This window comes from Rhinatrema bivittatum, chromosome 4 (genome assembly GCF_901001135.1).
Source record: "Rhinatrema bivittatum chromosome 4, aRhiBiv1.1, whole genome shotgun sequence".
Lineage (NCBI taxonomy): Eukaryota > Metazoa > Chordata > Amphibia > Gymnophiona > Rhinatrematidae > Rhinatrema > Rhinatrema bivittatum.
Genome location: NC_042618.1, coordinates 337,476,821 through 337,497,332, shown reverse-complemented (window position 1 = coordinate 337,497,332; position 20,512 = coordinate 337,476,821). Strand labels below are relative to the sequence as shown.

General features: G+C 44.6%; 1 protein-coding gene across 3 annotated transcripts in view; it reads right to left on the bottom strand.

Moving 5' to 3' along the window:
* QRICH2 (glutamine rich 2) overlaps window positions 1-20,512 on the bottom strand; it is a 337,577-nt gene that overhangs the window by 80,669 nt on the left and 236,396 nt on the right. For all 3 annotated transcript variants that reach the window (XM_029600439.1, XM_029600440.1, XM_029600441.1), the window contains exons 7-10: window positions 16,948-17,070; window positions 13,845-13,919; window positions 2,836-3,000; window positions 1,410-1,531 (exon numbers count right to left, since the gene is read on the bottom strand). In XM_029600439.1, coding sequence (XP_029456299.1) covers window positions 1,410-1,531; window positions 2,836-3,000; window positions 13,845-13,919; window positions 16,948-17,070 — 485 coding nt within the window. The remainder of the gene's footprint in view (window positions 1-1,409; window positions 1,532-2,835; window positions 3,001-13,844; window positions 13,920-16,947; window positions 17,071-20,512) is intronic.

Genomic DNA, 20,512 nt, shown 5'->3' with positions numbered 1-20,512 from the left:
AACTGTACAGTTGGCAACCCAGGCTCAAGTCCCCTCCCAGCCCAGCTCTCTGTCCCCTCAGGTTCATTTCCCCTCACCTCCGAGCTAATCTCTTGCCCCTTCATACTCATTCATCCCTCCCTCTCCAAGCCCATATCCAGCTTCCTCCCTCATACTCGAGCCCCCCTCCCCCCAAGCACATCTTTGAACCCCTCCCCCCCCCTTCTCACTCTCCATCCGGCTTCAGAAAAGTACCTCTTTCACTACTGCCAGCAGTGCCAGATGAGTGCTTTACCCCCTTAGCATTCAGCCCAGCTAAATAATAAAGGCTTCCTCTCCGTAGTGTGAAGTGCGCAAGCAAGGCAGCCAGAGTGCCACGCCACGCCTGCCTCAGTCACCTGACCCTTTACTTGCTCCTAACAGGTTTGTGCAGTCTGCTGGGCTGCCTACGTGCTCCTCTCTGACCTCTGCGATGCAAACATGCGTCCTGCGCGTTGCGCGCAGACTCCTCTTGGATAGCGAGCCCTTATTGATTTTTTTCTTCATTGGGTGCCACTCTCTGCATTGCCGATGCTGCCTGCTTTCTATTGGCTGCAGTGTCCTGCACAAAATTTTGATGGGCCTGAATGAAAATTAGGTGGGCCACTGCCCACCCAGGCCCACCCGTAGCTATGCCACTGCTGCCAAGATTGTAGCGTCTTACCCAGAAGATATTGATGTTTCAGGTTTTTATTTTTAATTCATTTGCACAAATTTCTACAAACCTGATTTCACTTTACCATGATGGGATACTGAGTGTAGATTGAGGAGGAAAATAATGCACATTATCCCTTTTAGAATAAGGCTGTAACGTAACAAAATGGGGAAAAAGTGAAGAGGTCTGAATACTTTCTGAATGCACTGTAGTAAGTCCAGCTGTGCACAAAATGGAGAAGGTAAAATGTGTGTCAGTAAAAAAAAAAAAAAGTTAGGTGTCAGTAAAAATCTGGCAGACTCTCAGTGGAAAAAAACCCAACAACAATCCAACACATTTTCATGAGTTGGCAATCCGGGAAGGTATTTGGGGAGTATTAGACCCTGTACAAACATGCCTCTTGGCTGGCAGCGGTTAGTAACATGTGTGTTCTACTTTTAGGTAGGAATGATAATAATTTCCAGAGGAGAGGGGGTGGGTTGTGTAAAGCTGAAGACTGATTACACGCCTGTTATTTTCTTTCACTGAACACTTTTCCATTGAGCGTGATGGGGGGGGGGGGGGGGTGAATAGCTGCATGGCCCATGAAGAAGCAGATTTAGCCAGCCAGCAAAGCATGAGAGATGGCAACAGTGCATAAAGATAGAAATCCTTTGTTTTTCTTGGTTCCCCACTGCGCTCCCTGTCATGTTCCTCATCCTGCCCCCTGCTGCCTTCCCTGCCCCGTTGAGCTTACTTCCTGATGCCAGCAGCATCATCTAACTCATAGGTGGGCGACCGTTCCTTTAACTGCTTACGAATGGACTTCCAGCGATCCTCCAGCTGCTTCCTGAATGGGTCCAGTTCCATGCGGTCCAGCTGGAAGACACAAACGAAAGGATGGGAGCGAGAGGAACGGGGCAACAATAAGGCAAGCAAAAACGAGGTTGGGATAAACAGCGTAATGCACCAGGAAAACTTGTCGCAATATAACCTGAATTACTGACCCCTTCCCTCCCCTCCCCTACCCGTCTCCATGACATCCATGTGGGACCCATGTATGATATGTAGGACATAATCATAACTGGGGGAGGGGACGGGGAAGAGGAAGCAACCCACATTAATATTCTCTTTTTTTCCCCTTTCCTCCTCACTGATCCACATTCTTTCACATACACATACTCACTCAGTCTCTCCCATCTAGGAATGATCCTAGCTCTCCCCTTTCCTCCAGGCCCAACCCTATCACTCTTCACCTATTCCCAGCTCTCTCCTCCACCCCCATAAATCACTCACAGCTCCATGGCTTGGGTTCTGGGGTTTCTCCTACCTTCTCCCTTACTCAGCCCTCAGCTGAGTACTGAGTCCCAGGATCACAGAGAGCTGCAGTAGTGGATGCTCCAGCCCCTCCCCTCCCGTTTCTCCTCCCATGCTGCCTGCTGACAGGGAACAGGAAGAGAGGGCATGTGGTTGGAGCAGACAACAGCAGAGCTGAAAACAATTGCTCTGCTTCCTTCTCTTAAGTGCCCCCTCCCCTCCTGTTCCCTGCATGCTGCCTAGAGGAGAGGAGGCTGGAACAGTAAGCAGAAGAGCATTGCTCTTGCCGCCCTCCCCACCCAGACTTGTTAATTTATGCAAATTCCCAGATTCTTTGGGTAAAACCCAGGGAGTTCTTATTTATGATGAGTGACCTCAGAAGATGCCTCTTATTTGTCCCCTTGGCATTATCAACTCTCTTCCATCTGGTGGAGCAAGAATCTTGGGAAAGCATTAGACGTGAGTATTGGAGATCCTCTGCCTAGCCAGGTGCACACTAGGGTATGTGACTCAACAGTCTGATTCTACTAGACAGGCTTAATAATGCACCAGCATTCAAAGCCAATGCTACATAAAAGACACCCTTGGGCATCAACAGCATAAGTTCAAGTTTGGGCTCCTTTGTGATAAATATCACAGCAAGAATTAATGACACAGTTTCACACAAGCGCTCTGTGAAAGCCGTATTCTGCTCAGGGCTGGGCAACAGTTGGCAGCAAAAGGTGGTGCTGACGTGTTCCCCGGGCAGAGTCGTGCTTCACAGAGACCTCATGTGGGAGGAGAAAAGAAGTGCGTCTCAGTGCATGACATGCTTCAGGTGGGCAAGGGTGGGGGGGGGGGTGTGGTGGCAAGCGCGTGACACGTACCTTACTCTCCATTTCGCCCGAGATCTTGTCTATCACTTTTTGCCAGTCCTGCTCCTGCCCGGTCACCTTGTTCAGAAGGTCTTGTATCATCATGTTCAGCTGCTCAGCGGTGGCATCAAATTGGGTACGGCTGACCTTGCTCTCCAAGGCGTACCTAGCAGCTTTCTGAACAGCAACGGGGGAGAAGCACGGAGGCAGAAGGAAAAGAAGAGAAGGGAAGGCAAACAGACCAATAGTTTGAATATAGCTCACAATACATAATGTTCATTAGCACCCATATGGAGGGTCATCCTTTTCTAGCAGCTGGGAGGGAGTCTCTTGCCTAGCTTGCTTTTCTTTGGAACATCTGGAATACAGAAGGAAGTTCCTGCTACACTTTGAGAGAGGGAGAGACAGAAATAAAGATGATAGCAAAGCGAGTGAAAAAGACGGTGAGAGAGGACAGTGACACTTATCTCGGGTACTTGTGCATTTATCAGGATTGGCCACCATTCCCCTTTTCTCAACATCTGACTCAAATTAATTTTCTTGAAATATCACAACGTTCATATCTTTAGAGAATAATTTTCAAAGCCTCTTCAACGTGGGCATAAAGCAGTTAATCCGCTGTCTAAAAACTGTCTTCCATCAATGCAGGTAAAGGGCTGCGCGCTGTTCCACTTGTGTTATTAGTGGTACTGAGCTGAGGTGCTCCCAGAGGCATGTTCAAGCTCAGGGGAGGAAGGGCGCGCATAGATCGCATTTTCAAATCTTCACATGGGTTCTTCCAGCAAAATTCTACCCGGAGAAAAAGCAGGTGCATGTGAGGTACCTGCGATGTTTGTACCCACTGTTTCCTCTGCCACATAGGGTTCCTCCAACGGCTGCGCTCACCACACCTTCAACCATGCGCTACCAGGACCTGGACCCAGAGGGAGCCTATTCTGCTGCCCTCGCCGCTCCTCCCCCATCTGTGCCAGCCACGGGTGGCACTTTCTGTACGTCAATGTCATGCATCGTGAAATCTACCTACTCGCAGGGCCAGCACAGACCAAGAGGAGCAGCAAGGACAACAGCTCAAGCTGGCAAATGAGTGGGTGGCCTGGAAGAAGCAGTGGGCGGCAGATAAGAGGGAGGCCTAGATGCAGTGGTGGACCAGCAGGTAAGAGGTAACCTGAAAGTGGCGGCCAGCAAGATGAGAGGTGATAGCTGATAGGGGGGGGGGGGGGGTGGAAAGATAATCTGGTGGAGGACTGATGCAGCTGGGGAAAGAAGAGAGAAACTAATGGGGCTTAGGGGAAAAGGGGAATGGTGGGGGACTGATGGGGCTGGGTAGTGGTGGGAAGAGTAAACAGGTGGTGGTTGATGGGGATTGTAGTGGAGAGAGAAATCTCTAGGTAACTGATGGAGCTGGGGAGGGCAAGAAAAAAACTTATAGGGGACTGATGGAGCTGGGGCGGAGAGAAGAATGAAACTGGTGATGTGTCAGGATCTGTTGCCAACTTCACCTCCAGTCTTCAAGTGGCGCTATGAGCTGTTTGGATTATTTTTTTTATATATATCTTTATTCATTTTAAAACAATTATAAAACACATTCAGCAACGGTTTACAGTAACAATGACACCCACCCTATTTCTCATCTCCTACCCTCCACCCTCCCCTTTACATATTTACACAAGTGAGAGAAGCACAATTAGGTCATGAAACTTGCATTCTGTCAACCATTGTTATTATTGGAAGTGAATACTAGAGCATATTTCACTTGCAGAGAAGGTAATATTGCTATAAATGCACCCCAAATTTTATGGATCACTGATTTTTTTCCTGTGTGGATTCATAGACCAGGTTTTATGATTCAAATTTAAAAGATCTAACATTTCTGAAGACCAACAATTGAAAGCTGGGGCCTCACTTAAGAATCCACTTCATCAACATACATTTTCTTAGTCTCCCAGCTCCGTGCCTCTTATTTCCCCCCAGTTTCCATCTTGTTTCCTGTCTAGACATGCATTTATACTCAGGCTTTTCATCAGTCAGTTGCCTCAGATTGGTCCTATTTCCTGGTCCTTGTACTCCGACTACAGAAGACCTCTTTGTCTCCAGTTTCTGGCTTCGGCATCTTGCTTGACCTCTTTCATATTCCTGGTTTCCTGGTGTGCTCCAGCGTCCTATTGTTCCAGGCTTCGCGCTCCTTGTTTGATAAGGGTCACCCCCATTTCTCATGCCTTGCTAGCCAGCAGCACATGAGGGCTGAACCTGAGGGGGAAGTGGTTGGCATAGGCAGAAGACCCTTTTACCGTCAGCTGCTTGGATTTGCCTCTCCCGACATTAGGTCACTGTTCTTAGGGCAATGCACAGACAACTGACGTCACATCCAGCTCTGGTCAATATGGATCCCAGTGAGTTGGCAGCTCAAGGTAAACTCTTGGAAGAAATGAACCAATGTTTGGTAAGCCTGCAGGAGCAAGTTAATGCCCTTGTCCAGAGCCTCCATTCCTGGGGCCTCTGGACTTAAGTCACAGCAAGTTCCTCCTATACCTACTGCAGCTGTGGAAGGGTCTGCTTGAGGAGCCCTAGGTGGAAACCCCCTTCTGCGCTTTATTGGAGACCCAATTTCCTGCTAGGGCTTCTTAAACTAGTGCTCTATTGTCCTTACCCTGCGGGCCTCCCATTTTCCTGACCACAGATCAAGAGCAGTATATATAGTTTCACTACTGAGTGGGGGGGGTGGGTGGGGGGCTCTGGCCTCGACCAACCCACTTTGGGGAAAAAAACCAGGACCCCTTATTTTGGATTGTAATGCTTTTGTTGCAGCATTTAAATGCATTTTTTTGATTACTCAGGTTGTTTGATTTCAGCCTCTACCTCCCTTCTCCAAATGAAACAAGGGACCCATGCTGTTGAATTCCATATGATCGCAGCAGAGACAAGCTGAAATAATGTGGGCCTTCTGGAATGGATTAGCAAAATGGATCAAGAATGAATTGACTTGCTGGGCATTTTCTTTAGCTGGATGATTTGATCCTCTTGGGTCTATGCTGCTTGGATGCCTGTATTCGAGAACTATGTACACTAATGTAAATTATGTGATGTGGTGTCAGTCCTGTGTCAGAGTCTGTAAGTAGAAGTTGTGTCTCAAGCATTATCTGTATTTATCTATGAAGAGGAATTACTGTGAACTGACTTGGACTGGATATCTGAAGGCTTTAAGATTTTCCCTAATTGTGTTGCTTGTTTTATTTGTACTTGCAGTGCATTGTAGCCAAGGAAATATTATGTTCCTGCCTTACTTATCTAACAATAAAACCTGCATTGAGACAGCAATCCCAATGTGTTTGCACTGTAGGGGCTTTTAGCATGACATATGTGCCCTAAACTCCATGCAGACTGGTGGGCTAACCCTGTTCTACCACTCGAGGAGCCTATGGAACTCTGGACATATTGGCACTCTCATAAAAGGAAAAAGATCGCAGGAAGCGGCTGGGGCATTGCTTCTATTGTGCTGGCCTCAAACACTTAGTGGTATATTTACTAGCTGTGTTAGGCATTTATCCTGCAGTAAAAACATTTTTTGCTCAATAAATGCCTGTCGTGGCTATATTCTGTGATATTTTACCCAAAATAACGCAAGTATGTTAATGTGTTGCTTTGCATTCATAATCAATTCAAATACATGAAAAGCAGCTCATTATTTGGTAATATTTAGGGATGTGCATTTGTTTTAAAAGAATGAGAAAAACACAATGAATGAGGTCATTTTCAGTTCATATACCTGGGCCTGGGCCTCCTGGCCTAGGCCTTGGGTCTGGGCCTAGACCTAGGCCCAGCCCCAGTGACAAACCTGGCCTCAGTCAGGCCTGGGCCTATTCCATGGGTCTGGGCACAAGCCTAGGTCCAGGCCTGGTTTTGGTCCTAAGCCTGGGCCTTGCAATAAGACCTGGTCTCAGGCATTGAGCTTAGACCCAGGCTGTGGCTTTGAACCCAGGCCTAGGCTTCAGGCCTGGCCCTTGGACTAGGCCTGGCATTGGACCTAGGCAACGGAACTGGCCTTGGGCCGGGCAGCAGGCTCGGGCCCGGTGACAGGATCCAACTGAGGCTGAGACACAGCTTTGGTCCTAGGTCTAAGCCACAGGCTCAGCAGGAGGAGCCTGCCTTAGCTGGCCCTCACATTAGGCCCAATCTTAGGCTTGGGCCTCAGCTTGTGGTGTCGGGCCTGGGGCTCAGCAATGGAACCTGTCCTCAGACAGGCCCCAGCATAGGACCCGGGCCTAGGCAACAGCACTTGTCTTTGGAAAGGGCCCCTGAGTCTGGCATAGCCTAGGACCAGATCCAGGCCTCAGTGACAGGACCCAGCCTCAGTGACTGGACCCGTTCATGGGTCGGGGCCGAGGCCGAGGCCTGGGCCCCAGCATAGGGCCTGGGACTAAGCCTTTGCTATGGGATTTGGTGTTGGGCCTAGATCCAGGACCCGACCCAGGCCTGGACCTCGGTAATGGGACCTGGCCTTGGTCCCATGCCTAAGCTCAGGCCTCAGTATCAGGACCTAGGGCTTGGGTTCAGTCCTGGGCTTTGGCAATGAGTCAGGTTTAGGCCTAGGCCCAGGCCCACGACTTGGTGACTGGCCAGGACCTTGGTGATCATACCTAGCCTCAGGCCAGGCTCTCAGCTTCAAGCCTGGGCCCTGGCCCATTTTTTCTTTTAACAAATCAATGGAGCCTTCCCCCATTGACCTCAATGTCAAACTAACAAACAAATGAAATGAAAAAAAAATTTTTTTTTTCATTTCAAATGAACCTGACACATAACTGTGAACTATGAAACAAACAAACTGAAACAAATTTTTTGACTCTGCACATCCTTAGTAATTTTATATAAATTTACTAAGGATGATTCGGCAGCCCCCTGATATTGAAAGGGAGGGGTCTACCTCACTTGAGACACCTGTTGGCATGGAAAACAATGAATAGATTACAGAGATCCCAACAACTATTCCAACTGGAGTTGTCATTGGTTAAGTCTTTTTAGCAGGAAAGACTTCAGAACAGGACATTCTCAGCGATAATTCCTAAATTATGAAATGATTAGGGAGGAATAGGATTTGTTAAAATTCGGAAAGAAATTGAAGACTTGGTTTATGCTCAATGATATGTCTTAAAAGCATCATTATAGTATTGTATCCTGTTCTGCATTGTGCAATGATTAATGTATATTGATGAATACATATTGTTTATTGTATTACATTGTTATTATTTTGTTGTACACCACTTTGGATGGTTTGTTATAAATCAGGAAAGTGGTCTATAAGTTGTGTTAAATAAATAACTAAATGTAAGTAAAAGAACATGGTGTCCCTAAAAAAAAGTGCAAGCCGCATTATTTTCCTGAAAGTTAGCTATAGCTCAAGAGTTGAAGCTAACTTTTCCTGGGGGCATTGGGACGCTAATGCTCATCCCGATGCTTCTTAACGTGCCACGATGGCCCTAAAGACTTCCCCCAACTTGAAATAGCTTCTCCATGAGTCTTGAGAGAACCCCCTCCGCCACTTGTAAAGGTGGCCCACAAGTGAAAAAGTTGAGAATAATACATTTAAAAGTCACACAGCAACCCCTGCCCCCTACTCAAAGCCCCCTTTCCAAAAAAGGCAAACCACACCAATCCAAATACCACCCACCTCCCACAGTAGCAAACTGCTAACCCTTCACCCCACCCTAGTTCACCTCTGGACATACCTGGTGGTCTGGTGGGGCCCACAGTGTCCCCTAGGTTCCGGGCCAGCCACTTGGTCAATCCAAAATGGCATGGGCGGCCATCATACTGGGTATGCCCCTATCATGTGATGGGGTATAGCTAGTATGATGGCCAGCCATTTTGGATTGAACAGCTAGCTCTGTATAAGTGGCAGAGAGGGGTCTCTCAAGACTCACAGGGGGGCCTATTTCAAATTGGGGGAAGACTTTAGGGCCATCGAGGCCCTTTAAGAACCATCGGGATGAGTGTTAGTGTCCTGATGCCCCCAGGAAAAGAAAGCTTCAACTCTTGAGGCTGCTACTGGGGGGGGGGGGGGGGGCATATTTAGATTAGGGGGTTGCCTATTTTGGAAAGGAGTATTTTGGGTAGGGGACGGGCATCACCACATGACATAAATGTTTCTTTTTTTACTTGTAGGCCACCTTTAGAGGCTGCAGGGGATGAATGGAAGTCTCTAAACCCCTGGTGGAGGGTCTTTTACACATTGTGGGGGTCTTTAGAGCCGTTGTGGCCCTTTAAAAAGATGACAGCCCTGGGTGAAGGGTGCTGCCATCATGCAGTTTTTGGGTAGATTCCCTGTAATATTTTTTCTCACTTAATTTTTCTGCTGGGGAAAATATTGTGCGGTTTCCAAAGCTGTGGTACCCAGTACAACTGCTTTGGAAGCCCCTCAGTATTTTTCCCCTCTGTGGAAAAATACTGTGACTTAATAAATGATCCCCTTAGTCAGAACTTATTCAAGTAAACTGAGATCTGATCAATATTCAGCATCAGCCCCACCAGAGCTGATTCTTTTAGACCTCGTTGATATTTCTCTTAATCACAATGTGGCTCAGCATCTCTCAGTCTCAGTCTCCTTGTGTTGGTCATCGGGATCGGCAGAGACTCTCAACCTTATCGACTCCAGGCAGTGGGCATTTTTATCAGCTTGAATTTTGTCCATCTGTACAGAATTCCTACCTGACCCAATCCTGTACCGGTCTCTGTAGTAGCCATTGATGGTCAGCCCTTGAACCTAAGAGGGACACAACGGGTCACAGTGAACATGAATTTACTAGTGGGGATGTGGCACTGTGAAACTATTTTATTCTGGATCCTCGAATCACCTTTCTGTACGGTTCTCCTAGGGTTACCATGGCTTCAGTTACATAATCCACTCATTGGTGTTCAGGATAGATTGGAACCAATTTTCAAAGGGTTTAGGCTAACTTTTGGAGTTACACGATGTTAGATTCCATCTTAGGAGTTACCACCCAGGAAAGAGATCTAGGCATCATAGTGGATAATACATTGAAATCGTCGGCTCAGTATGCTGTGGTGGTCAAAAAAGCAAACAAAATGTTAAGAATTATTAGGAAGGGAATGGCAAATAAAATATTGGATATCATAATGCCTCTGTATCACTCCATGGTGAGACTGCACCTTGAATACTGTGTGCAATGCTGGTCACCGCATCTCAAAAAGGATATAGCTGCACTGGATAAAGTGCAGAGAAGGGTGACCAAAATAATAAAGGACATGGAACGGCTCCCCTATGAGGAAAGGCTAAAGAGGTTAGGGCTGTTCAGCTTGGAGAAGAGATTGCTGAGGGGGATATGATAGAGGTCTACAAAATCATGAAAGGACTTGAGCAAGTTAATGTAAATTGGTTATTTACTCTCTTAAATAATAGAAGGACTAGGGGGCACTCCATGAAATTAGCAAGTAGTTCATTTAAAGCAAATAAGAGAAAATTCTTTTTTCACTCATCGCATAGTTAAGCTCTGGAATTCATTGCCAGAGGATGTGGTTACGGCAGTTAGTGTAACTGGGTTTAAAAAAGGTTTGGAAAAGTTCCTAGAAAAGTCCATAAACTGTTATTGATCAATAAGGAATAGTAGCTTGGGATCTATTTAATGTTTGGGTACTTGCCAGGTACTTGTGACTTGGATTAGCCACTGATGAACACAGGATGCTGGACCTGATGGACCCGTGGTCTGACCCAGAATGGTATATCTTATGTACTAAGTTGGTCCTATTGAAAATTTACTCGGGCTGAGTCCCTAAATTTAGGTTCCTAGTAGTATTAGGAATTTAAACTTAGGAGCCTAAAAAGTGGATGGCTACAAAGGCAGAGTTAGGGCAGGGAAATAAACTTAGGGCCGTAGCATTTATTTTCAAAACTAGGCACTAATTTAGGAGCCTAAATCTAGGAAAATGAACAGCAGGCCTAAATTTAGGAGCCGAATATTAAGGAGCCTTAATTTATGTGAATTTTCAGCTGAAAACTTAGGCTTCTGTCAAGGAAAAAGGTATATTTTCTGCTTTTGATCCAGAGTCGGTCTGGTTCAGGCTGGTGTGCTGTGCACTGAGCCAGGGAATGGCTCAGAGAAAGGCAGAGTCAGCTTAAAGATAGTCTGCCATGTGGCCCCGCCCCTGAGGATCCAGATTGGTCCTCAGGAGACTCAAAAGGAGTGCTGGGACACATCTCAGATGTTTCCAGCATTTAGATGGCATGGAGACCAAAGGTTAGTGTGGGATCCCAGTTCTATCCAAGCTATGTATTAATGTGATACTGTCCTGTCAAGATGTGAAGTCTGTCTACAACTGTGTTGTGCTGTTATTAGGATTCTGTTGTGCAGAGAATAGGCTGTATCCTACTTGTCATGTATCTTTTTAAATTACTGCAGTGCATAAATCAGGAACTGTTCTGTTGCTTTGTCTCTAATAAAGCTATTATTGCAACATTATCCTGTATGTATGTGCAACAGAGTCTTCAGCCTGACAGCTTCTAAGTTTGGCTGAAAATATGTGCCTAATTTAGGGACCTAAATTTAGGGAATCTGCTTTTTTAAAAAATATTGTTCTCCATTGTCGCTTGGTCTCCCACTTGCTTCTCCTCTTGTGTTTCGGACCAGAGGTTCTATGGACTCTACTTGTGCGGTTACTTTTTTCGAACGTTCTCTCCTGCAGACCACAGCTCTGATGTGGGAAACCCAGAACTCCTTGCCATTAAGTCAGCTTTGGAAGAGTGGAGATACCTGTTGGAAGGAGCTGCCTTTCCAATCACAATCCTTATGGATAATACAAATTTACTTTGTATTGAGACTGATAAATGTCTGAACCCCCAGCAAGCCCAATGGGCATGTTCTTTGCTCGTTTTCCATTCATTTTCTCTTATTGTGTTGGCTTGAAGAACATTAAAGCTGATTCATTGTCATGACAGTTTTCCCTCTGAAGAGACTCCTATACCTTGTGATAAAGGCCCATTATACCAATCTCCAGCATTGTCACAGACAGTTAAGAATGATCTGATGGAGAAAATTCACCTGGAGTTTTAGGTCCAGGAACCTCCTGCAGGGATTCCCATCAGGCATTCTTTCATTCCAGACACTTGCTATCCAGATATTCTCAAATGGGGCATGACTACAAACTCTCTGGACACCAAGGGATTAATAAAACTTTTGAACTGATTTCCAGGGTCTTCTGGTGGCCTTCCCGGCACAAGAACTGTATAATTTACGTCTTGGTCTGTCCAGTATGTGTTAGTACCAAGGTCACTCATGCCAAATCATTTTAGTAGTAATGGACCATTTATCCTGAATGGCGCACTTTATTCTCATTTCTAAGCTGCTTTCAGCTCCTCAACTGGCTATCATCTTTGTTGGGGAGGAGGTTCAATTTACATGGAATCTCAATCACTATTGTATTGGATCGAGGTCTCAATCCGCTGCCAGACTCTGGAAGGCATTTTGTATAGTTTTGGGTATTGATTGATAGTTTTTGTCAGGTTACCATCCTCAGACTAATGGCCTTATGGAGAGGATCAACCAAGATCTTGAGCAGTTCCTTAGATGTTTTGTCTTTGTTCATCAGAATGATAGGGCCAAACTTCTCCCTTGGGCTCAGTTTGCTCACAACAGCCATGTCAGAGAATCTACAGGGGTTCGTCTATTCTTCACAGTCTATGGCTGACACCATTTGTCTACTTCCTTCCATTCCAGCCACTGAAATTTCTGTAGCTAGGTGCGACACTTCCAGAAAACCTGGTCACAGCTGCACAATAATTTGGAGAACTGTGTCGCAGCAGAAGAAATTCACTGACCTTCATCGTGGACGCTGTGTACTGTGTAGGGAAGCGCTACTATGGCTTACTAATTGACCCCCTTTTTCTGTCAGAGTGTGGGGTGGTGTGTCTGTGCGTTTATTTCTTTCAGCAACTTGAAGTGAAACAAAATTTAGGCTTGGATCTACTGGCTAGCAATGTGGTTGCATGGTTGCTTGGCAACCACTTCAAAAGCTGTTTGGTTGATGAGATCCTATGATACCAGATCAAGGATTACTTTTGTGTATGAATGTGTGTGTGTGTGTATGTATATATATATATATATATATATATATATTGGGGGATGGGCATATATATATATTGGGGGGAGGGGGGGGTGTTTCCAGGATAAGACACAGGGCAATCGTAGTTTAGAGCTTACCTCCCAGAGCTGGCAGAGAACTGAGGGAGAAGGAGGAGGAGGAAATGATGTCCTTCCCACCCTTGCCAATACTCTGGGGAAAGAGGGAGAGGGCAGCACAGACAACATGCCAAAGACCACAACGAGAGGACAGCTCCGCAATGGCATATGGGCTATTAAGCACGAAAGAAGGGGCTCCCTATCTGCCTGGACACAGCAGCTATGGCAACCAAGCTACCCCAGAGACCGGCCTCAGAACAGTCCATGGTCGCCTTCCCCCCTCCTACGTGACCAGCATTAAAACTTGGGGGGGGGGGGGGGGAGAAGAGATAGGGAAAGAATGCAGGAGGAGTGAGGACAAGAAGACCCTCCACCACCACCACTACTCCTGCGGACACTGCCGCTCACTTGCAGAAATTATGTGCCCAACAGTAGGTCACACTGGCAAATACCCTGGAAAAAGATCAGATGGAACATTGCCCACAGCAAAGTTTCAAAGTGAAAGGATGTGCATATGTTGCAATCAGTATGAGTTAAACTTTTTTTTTTTTAAACTGGTGCAAATCCTTCGGGTAAAAGTACAAGCAATCTTTGTCCCAGTGTGGATAGTTTGAAAAACTGCCCCTTAGTGTCATCTCTCTAACGGGTGTGAGACAGTAAGTGTGCAAAGTGCGAAGCCCCCATAGATAGCCTCAGATGCTGAACAATGCTCTTATACAGATTTGTGATGTGTTGACTGGTACAAGAATACGCACACACAACTGTACTGGCATGTGTGACAACACAGAAAGCTATCTCTGCGTATGTGACAGCAACTGTTTGTGCAATCAGCTTTACCGCATCAAATTCCATGTCCATCTGGTCCTTGTCCGCCTTCTTCTCATCTAACTTCTCAAGTGACTGATACAGAAGCTAGAAGGGGGAAAAAATGTGGCAGAGGTTTACAAACAAGAAAAGACTGGTAAATAGAGCCACAAATACTTGGTGGCCAGAGGTGCCATTGCATTCCCTTACTGTGTCTCAGTGCTTCTCTTCCCCTCCCCTCCCCTCCAGTATGGAGAATGCTGCATTTCTACATATCTGCCAATAAACCGTAAAGAGAGTTGATAAACAAACAAAAAGTAGGTAGGTAACAGAAAAACTGAAGATTAAGGCTCATTATAACACCAACTGACTTGTCTTGCAATCTTCAGGAGAGGGGGACCCTAATCAACTTAAATCATAACAGCCAAATTGTCCCAAAGCAGCAGGGACCACAAGGCAAGGGGACCAAAAGGGCAATGCCACCCAACAACACCTTTAGACCTTTCAGGTCTAAAACTGAAAGGAGAAAAGTCATCTCCGATCGCTTCATAATTCCACACTGGCTTGTACCTAGAAAGCTTTGACTGGACATTGAGCCCTTAAGTAGTACCTGCTGGGTGGAAATGTGACTATTACCCGAGTGTTCTCAGTTAATATTTAAGACATTAATTTATCATGACATTTTATAAGACTTAAAAAAACAATGAGGTCTATGTTCAAACATGGTCCAGATAGCAACATTAGCCGGATAAACGTATCTAGCTGACTTTGGTGGCATATTCAACAGTGCAGCCACACTTAGACCTAGATTTATCATTTTGCTACAATTTTCGTGAAAATAGCACTCGCGATTAAAAAAAAAAAGGGGGGGGGGCATGATTAGGCTAAGGACAGGTTTTATTGCAAGTTCAGGTTCTGCTGGTGAGCGTGTGTGTGAGAGAGATAGAGGGAGAACCTCTTTATAAGGCTCTCATATAAGTAAACTATACCAATGTAAGAGGGACAACCAGTAACCAGGTTTTGGTGGTGTGCTAGGTATTGGGGGCAGTTTTACATGACTGTCAGAGGTACGAACAGAATAGTAGACATCAGTGAAGATTTTATGTGATTTGGAATGATGAAAGTTACACAAAGATGAGATCTGTACATTGTACTCTCGACCTAGCTTGATTGCAGCTAGGTAGAGAGTGCTTGATAGTAGCTAGGTAGATAGTTGACTAATATGTGTTCTTCCCCAGAGGTGCTCTCTCTCTCTTGATTTGCAATAAATCCCAATTCGATCGTAATGCACAGCTATCGCAGGCATAACGCTGGGAAAAAAGGCATAGTTAAATCCTGCGATTGCCTGTGTTATGTTATCGCACGCAATGTTAAGCACCCCTCATTTTCATTTACTCCTCCCACTTACCTAAATTTTTCAAGTTTAATTTGCATTCGCCTCTCGAGATGCATTATTTATCGCATGCGTTATGGCATTATCGTGGGTGATAGGGCACTAACGCCCGCAATAAGGCCCTAATACGATTTGATAATGACCCCCTTTATTAGTCAGTCGGATAACTATAGCCAGCTAACTTTAGGAAAGCTCTTTGACTCGACCAGACTTAGTGACTAAGTCTAAATATTGGAGTTAGCTAGTTAACTTACAGGGTCATTTATCAAATCGCGTTATGGCGTTTTTGCATGTGAAAAATGACTTAATGCATGCGATAAGCACCATAACGCATGGTGCGATGCAAATTATTATAAGGGGAGGGTTTGGGGTGGAGTCGGGGGTGGGATGTCCACAAAAGTGGGCTGGCTTAACACACGATATCGCACAGTTTTAATGCAGAAAATAACTACAGCTTTTTCAACTGCGTTAAGCTGTATGATATCATGCGTTATGCCCATAATGCAATTTGTGAATTCCATTTTGGGCATTTTTAGGCTTGGGAAGGGCCTGAGATGTGGGAGGAGAGTGGGGAAAGGGCCTGAAATGAGGGGAGAGGGGGGAGGGGGAGAGAGAGAGCGCCTCTGGAGCCATAGTAAGCTATTTATGCTACTATAGGAGGTCCACCTAGTAACTCGAGGTGAAGTTTAGGTAGTAGTGTAGGGGTTAGGGTCCACTTTTACACGCAGAGTGAGATGTACAAACAGAACAGTACACTCTTATGAAGATTTGATGTCCTTCAGAGTGAGGAAACACACCAAGACGAGATTTGTACAATGTTCTCTCAACCTAGTTTGATGTTACCCAGGTAGAGAGTCCATCAAGTTAGGTTGAGAGAACATTGAACAAATCTCATCGTTGTGTGAGTTTCCTCACTCCAAAGGACATCACATCTTCACGAGAGTGTACTGTTCTGTTCTTACATCTCACTCTGCATGTAAAAGTGGACCCTAATCCCTACACTACTACCTAAACCTCACCTCGAGTTACTAGGTTAGCCTCCTATAGAGATATAAATAGCTAACTCTAGAAGGGTCTGGTAGAAAGTCAGTCACTCTCTCTCTTCTCTCTCTCTCTCTCTCCACAAATGCAATATTTTCTGCAGATTGATAAATCTAGGCCTTGACCAACTCAGATCTTCCCAATTATGCCCCCAACAATTTGGCTGAATATAGCCAGGTAATCCATTTAAAAGGATAATTATTACATTATCCATCTAAATGGCATTTGAATATGTACCTCTACAAAATCTAAAATTCATTCAGCTCACAGATTATAGGAGGGGACTTGTATCTATGAAATGTGACTAGTAATTGTTTTTTTCTCTCCTTCACTCCTCACTGTATATAAAGTCCTGTCAGGTAGCTGGACAAGATGCCTGCTCATGGTAGGATTACCACAGCAAGAGGAGTGGGAGTGGGCATTAGTTGTCAGGTATACTGTAACTACATACAGCCATCTTAGCTCTCCCGAAACCTAAACCCAAATTTATCTGCCTCTGACCTGATAACTAACTGCAAGCTAATAGAGACACTTTGAGCAAGCCTAGTTCTTTTAAACTCCTGTCTACACATCCTCTGATTATTAGTCCAGTTTAATAAAGCTATAAAAGCAGCAGAACTATGTATGCCAGAAACCTTAGAGTTGCATGAAATTGGCCTCCCTAGGTCTCAGAGTCTTGTCCCCCAAGAAGCCATCACTTACATCAATCTGCTTCTGTTTCTCATTGTGGTCCTCAATCAGGTTTCGAGTGGTGGAATTCAGCTTCTCACATTCGTCCTGCAGCTGAAGGATGACCTCCTGGATGTGTTTCTGCAGCTCCCCATCCTAAGCCAAAGAAACCAACAATAAGGAGCCAAAACACTCTTTTTGAATTCAAGTAACAGGGTGTGTGTGTGTATGGTTTCAGACTTGCTTGTGTGCCTGTCTCGAAACTCTACCCCACGATTCCCCTGAGAGTGCGTCAGGAAAATCCCACATGGTCGCTCAATTCATTGAGATTACGGTGCAGAATTACAGTTGGCTTTGGCACAATGCTGACTGCAGAAATGACGATATATGTAGAACTCTATTCTGTACATGCAAAAGTCACGTATGGCTTGGATTGCAAGAAAGAATGGCAATTTGTGTTGCTCTAGAGTGAACACACACCATCATTTATAGAAACCACATTTTTATTCTAAAAGAAATAGAAGTCGAAGGGTGAAGCACTCTGCAACTTTGCAATCACCAAAGGCTAAACATCATGCCATGGTCATGTAAGTGACTAATCCCATCAGGAAATCATTCACTGAAAATTAGAAATGGACAACAAGAACTGAATATTTTTGCCTCCATTAAAAACAATTCAGAAATTAAAATTAATAGAAAGATAGAATATGATGGCAGATAAAGACCATGGACAACCTAGTCTTCCTATTTTCCCTTCCTGTTGTAATATTGCAGACATTTTTTTACTTCCATCTTTACTTCACCAAAGATCCTCTTTGCTTATCCCAGGCTTTCTTAAATTCCGATATGATTTTTACCTCCACTGCTTCCCCTGGGAGGTGACCCATGCATCTACCAACCTTTCTCTGAAGAAACACATCCTTATGGCGCTCCTGAGCAGACATGTCTTCCACGTAACATAATACTTCTTCCTCTAGAATTCCCCTTTCAAGTGGAATATGCACATTTGAAATAAAAAGGGCCCTGGTTTTTTGGGTTTTTTTTTTCATTTTCTTTATTGGGACTGCCAGTTTCCTCTTGCTCCTTTGGGTTCTAGCTCAATTGGAGCAGGTCCCTATTTAGAGCTTTGGACCCAAGAACCTTCATTACTAACTAAACATGGCTTGCTCCCCATTTATAACCCTCCCCTCATCTAGCCTAGTCACTGCAGTAACAATTATCAGGGCCAGGGCCCACAGACCACAGTTCCCTTTAGAATCTGGTATGTGTGCATCCTGAGCCTGGCACTGTTGATGGATGGGTGGAACTCCCTCTTCCTATGGGCTGAGAACACTTCCTCTGGAGCAAATCCAGGCCCGGCCATCCCGAGGAGAAGCTGCATTTGGGAACCAAACTCAGTTCTCCTAAAGGGCCTGCTTTTCCAAGCAGTTTGGGTAACGTTTCAAAAGCTTAGGGCCTGATTTTAGAAAGCATTTACATGCGTAAAACTGGATTTTACGCGGGTAAATGCACTTTACCCGTCTAAGTGGACTTTTGAAAATTGCTACAATATATGCCATAGAATTGTGCAGAGGATTTGCTGGCGTAACTGCACTTTACTCAAGTAAATGGCCTTTGAAAATTGCTACAATAGTATGTTACACTTACGCGCGTAAATCCTTTTGAAAATTACCTCCTCAGTCAAGATCTCTAGGTATACAATAAGGAGCTGGGTGAGTAGATTGGCTGAATTCGTGGAAATGGATTCTCAGCCAAAGACTAAGTACATAAATTTGGTTGTGTTAAAAAGAGGCATTACAGAGGTCTCTAAGGAATCTGTGCGCATACATTTAATTTTCAAAAACTGTACATGAAACTGGCTACCCAACACATATAACTTTCAATGTCATTTTGAATTGGGTAGATTTACACTTAAAGCCACATAACCGCCCAATAGTCAAACACAATTTATGTGGGTACCTTGTTTTTGAATATCAAGTTGTTTTGGGCCTCGATTTAGAGTATGTGTGTCAAGAAAGGAACCTGGTCTTTTAAAAGTTCACAATGGGGAAAGGGGGAGCACTTGATGCTGTAGATTGAGTAGCCGTGGTAAATTAGGGACTCCCACCAGTTACCACTCATAAAGCAGGTTATTCATAATTTTTCCTTGCTGAAAATCCTGGAAAAGATGTCTAAAGTTAAAGCTAAAAGATCTATACCCAAAATTTGGGCAAATAAATTTGTTAAAAGCAATAAAATCAAAGAGTAGGTCCTGCCAGAGAAATGTGGCATGGGCCTAGTGGAAGAGTCATCTTCGGGTGGGGAAGACTTAAATGTGACTCATTTAAAAACACTCATTTATGGAGACTACAGTGTGGGTTTAGCAATCTAAGGTAATTTTTATGAAAAACTAATACAAAAATATAGATACCAAACTTGAAATTGTAATCGATAAGATTGTGCAATCAGTTCCCTCTGTCCATGAACATGAGATACAAACTAAGGGTGTGAAAGGTTGGGTGAGTGATTTGGAGGGCTTATTTACTGTATATGATACAAAAAAATCGATGTGGTGGAAAGAAGATGTAAAACAGGATCGGCAAGAGGATATTGAGAATTGGAGCAGGAGAAATAATTTTTGAATACTGGGCCTATCTGCGAAAGCTGAAGGATAGAACATAACTGAATGCATCTCAAGATGGCTGCTGGAGTTACTGAAATTGGAGATCAAAGGCAATAGAATAAAGGCCTACCGGACACATTGCACACTTGCTCCAGCTCTGGAACCATCAGGGTAATCCCAAGTGACCATTTTAAAACTGCAAAGTTTTGCAGATAAAAGGTACATTATGGAGGCAGCAAGACAAAAAAGGAGAACTCTATCCCAATAACCACGGGATCTGTAAACTACTTAGAATTTTGGATAAGTGGTATATACATTTTTTAAATGAAACAAATAAATCTACATTTTCCAGGACTTTTCTCCAGTGGTTCAGAAAAAGCAGTAGAGTTTTACTGAAGTGTCAATTAAAAGAGAAAGGCATTGTATATGTGATATATATGTATATGTATATGTGATATATATGTATATGTATAGCATTATAAGAGGTAAGAAAAGTGCTATAGTTGCCCATGAAGTATAGAAGTCCAAAGAGACCGCAGAGAGGAAATGGAGGCTAGGTGCCAAAAAATGTGGTGGCTCGCAGGAAAATGGAGGAGGTCACTGCAGTGAGATTCTTGGGAGGCAGCATCAGTAGCAAGCACACCAGCATACAATCTACAAATTGCACGCAAGAGTTTACAAAGCAGAGTCTAGCTAAAATGAGATTTTATTTTATTTTTTTTAGTTTTCTTTTTTAGAATGGGGGTGGTCTGGGTCAGGAGGAATTGTTTTTGCTTGGACCAGCAAGAATGTGATGCAGAAGGGTGGTGGGAAAGAAGGTGGCTATTGGAGTGTTAGGCGCAGTGTATTCTGAAGAGGGATGGGAAAGTATGGATTAATATTGTGGTATTGAGACCTCAAAGGGAGGTGGAATTTAAGGGGGTTGTTTGTTACAGTTAGGTTATGGGAAAGGGGGGAAAGTTGAAGAAAGGGGTCTGGAGATATAGTTTTTGCAGT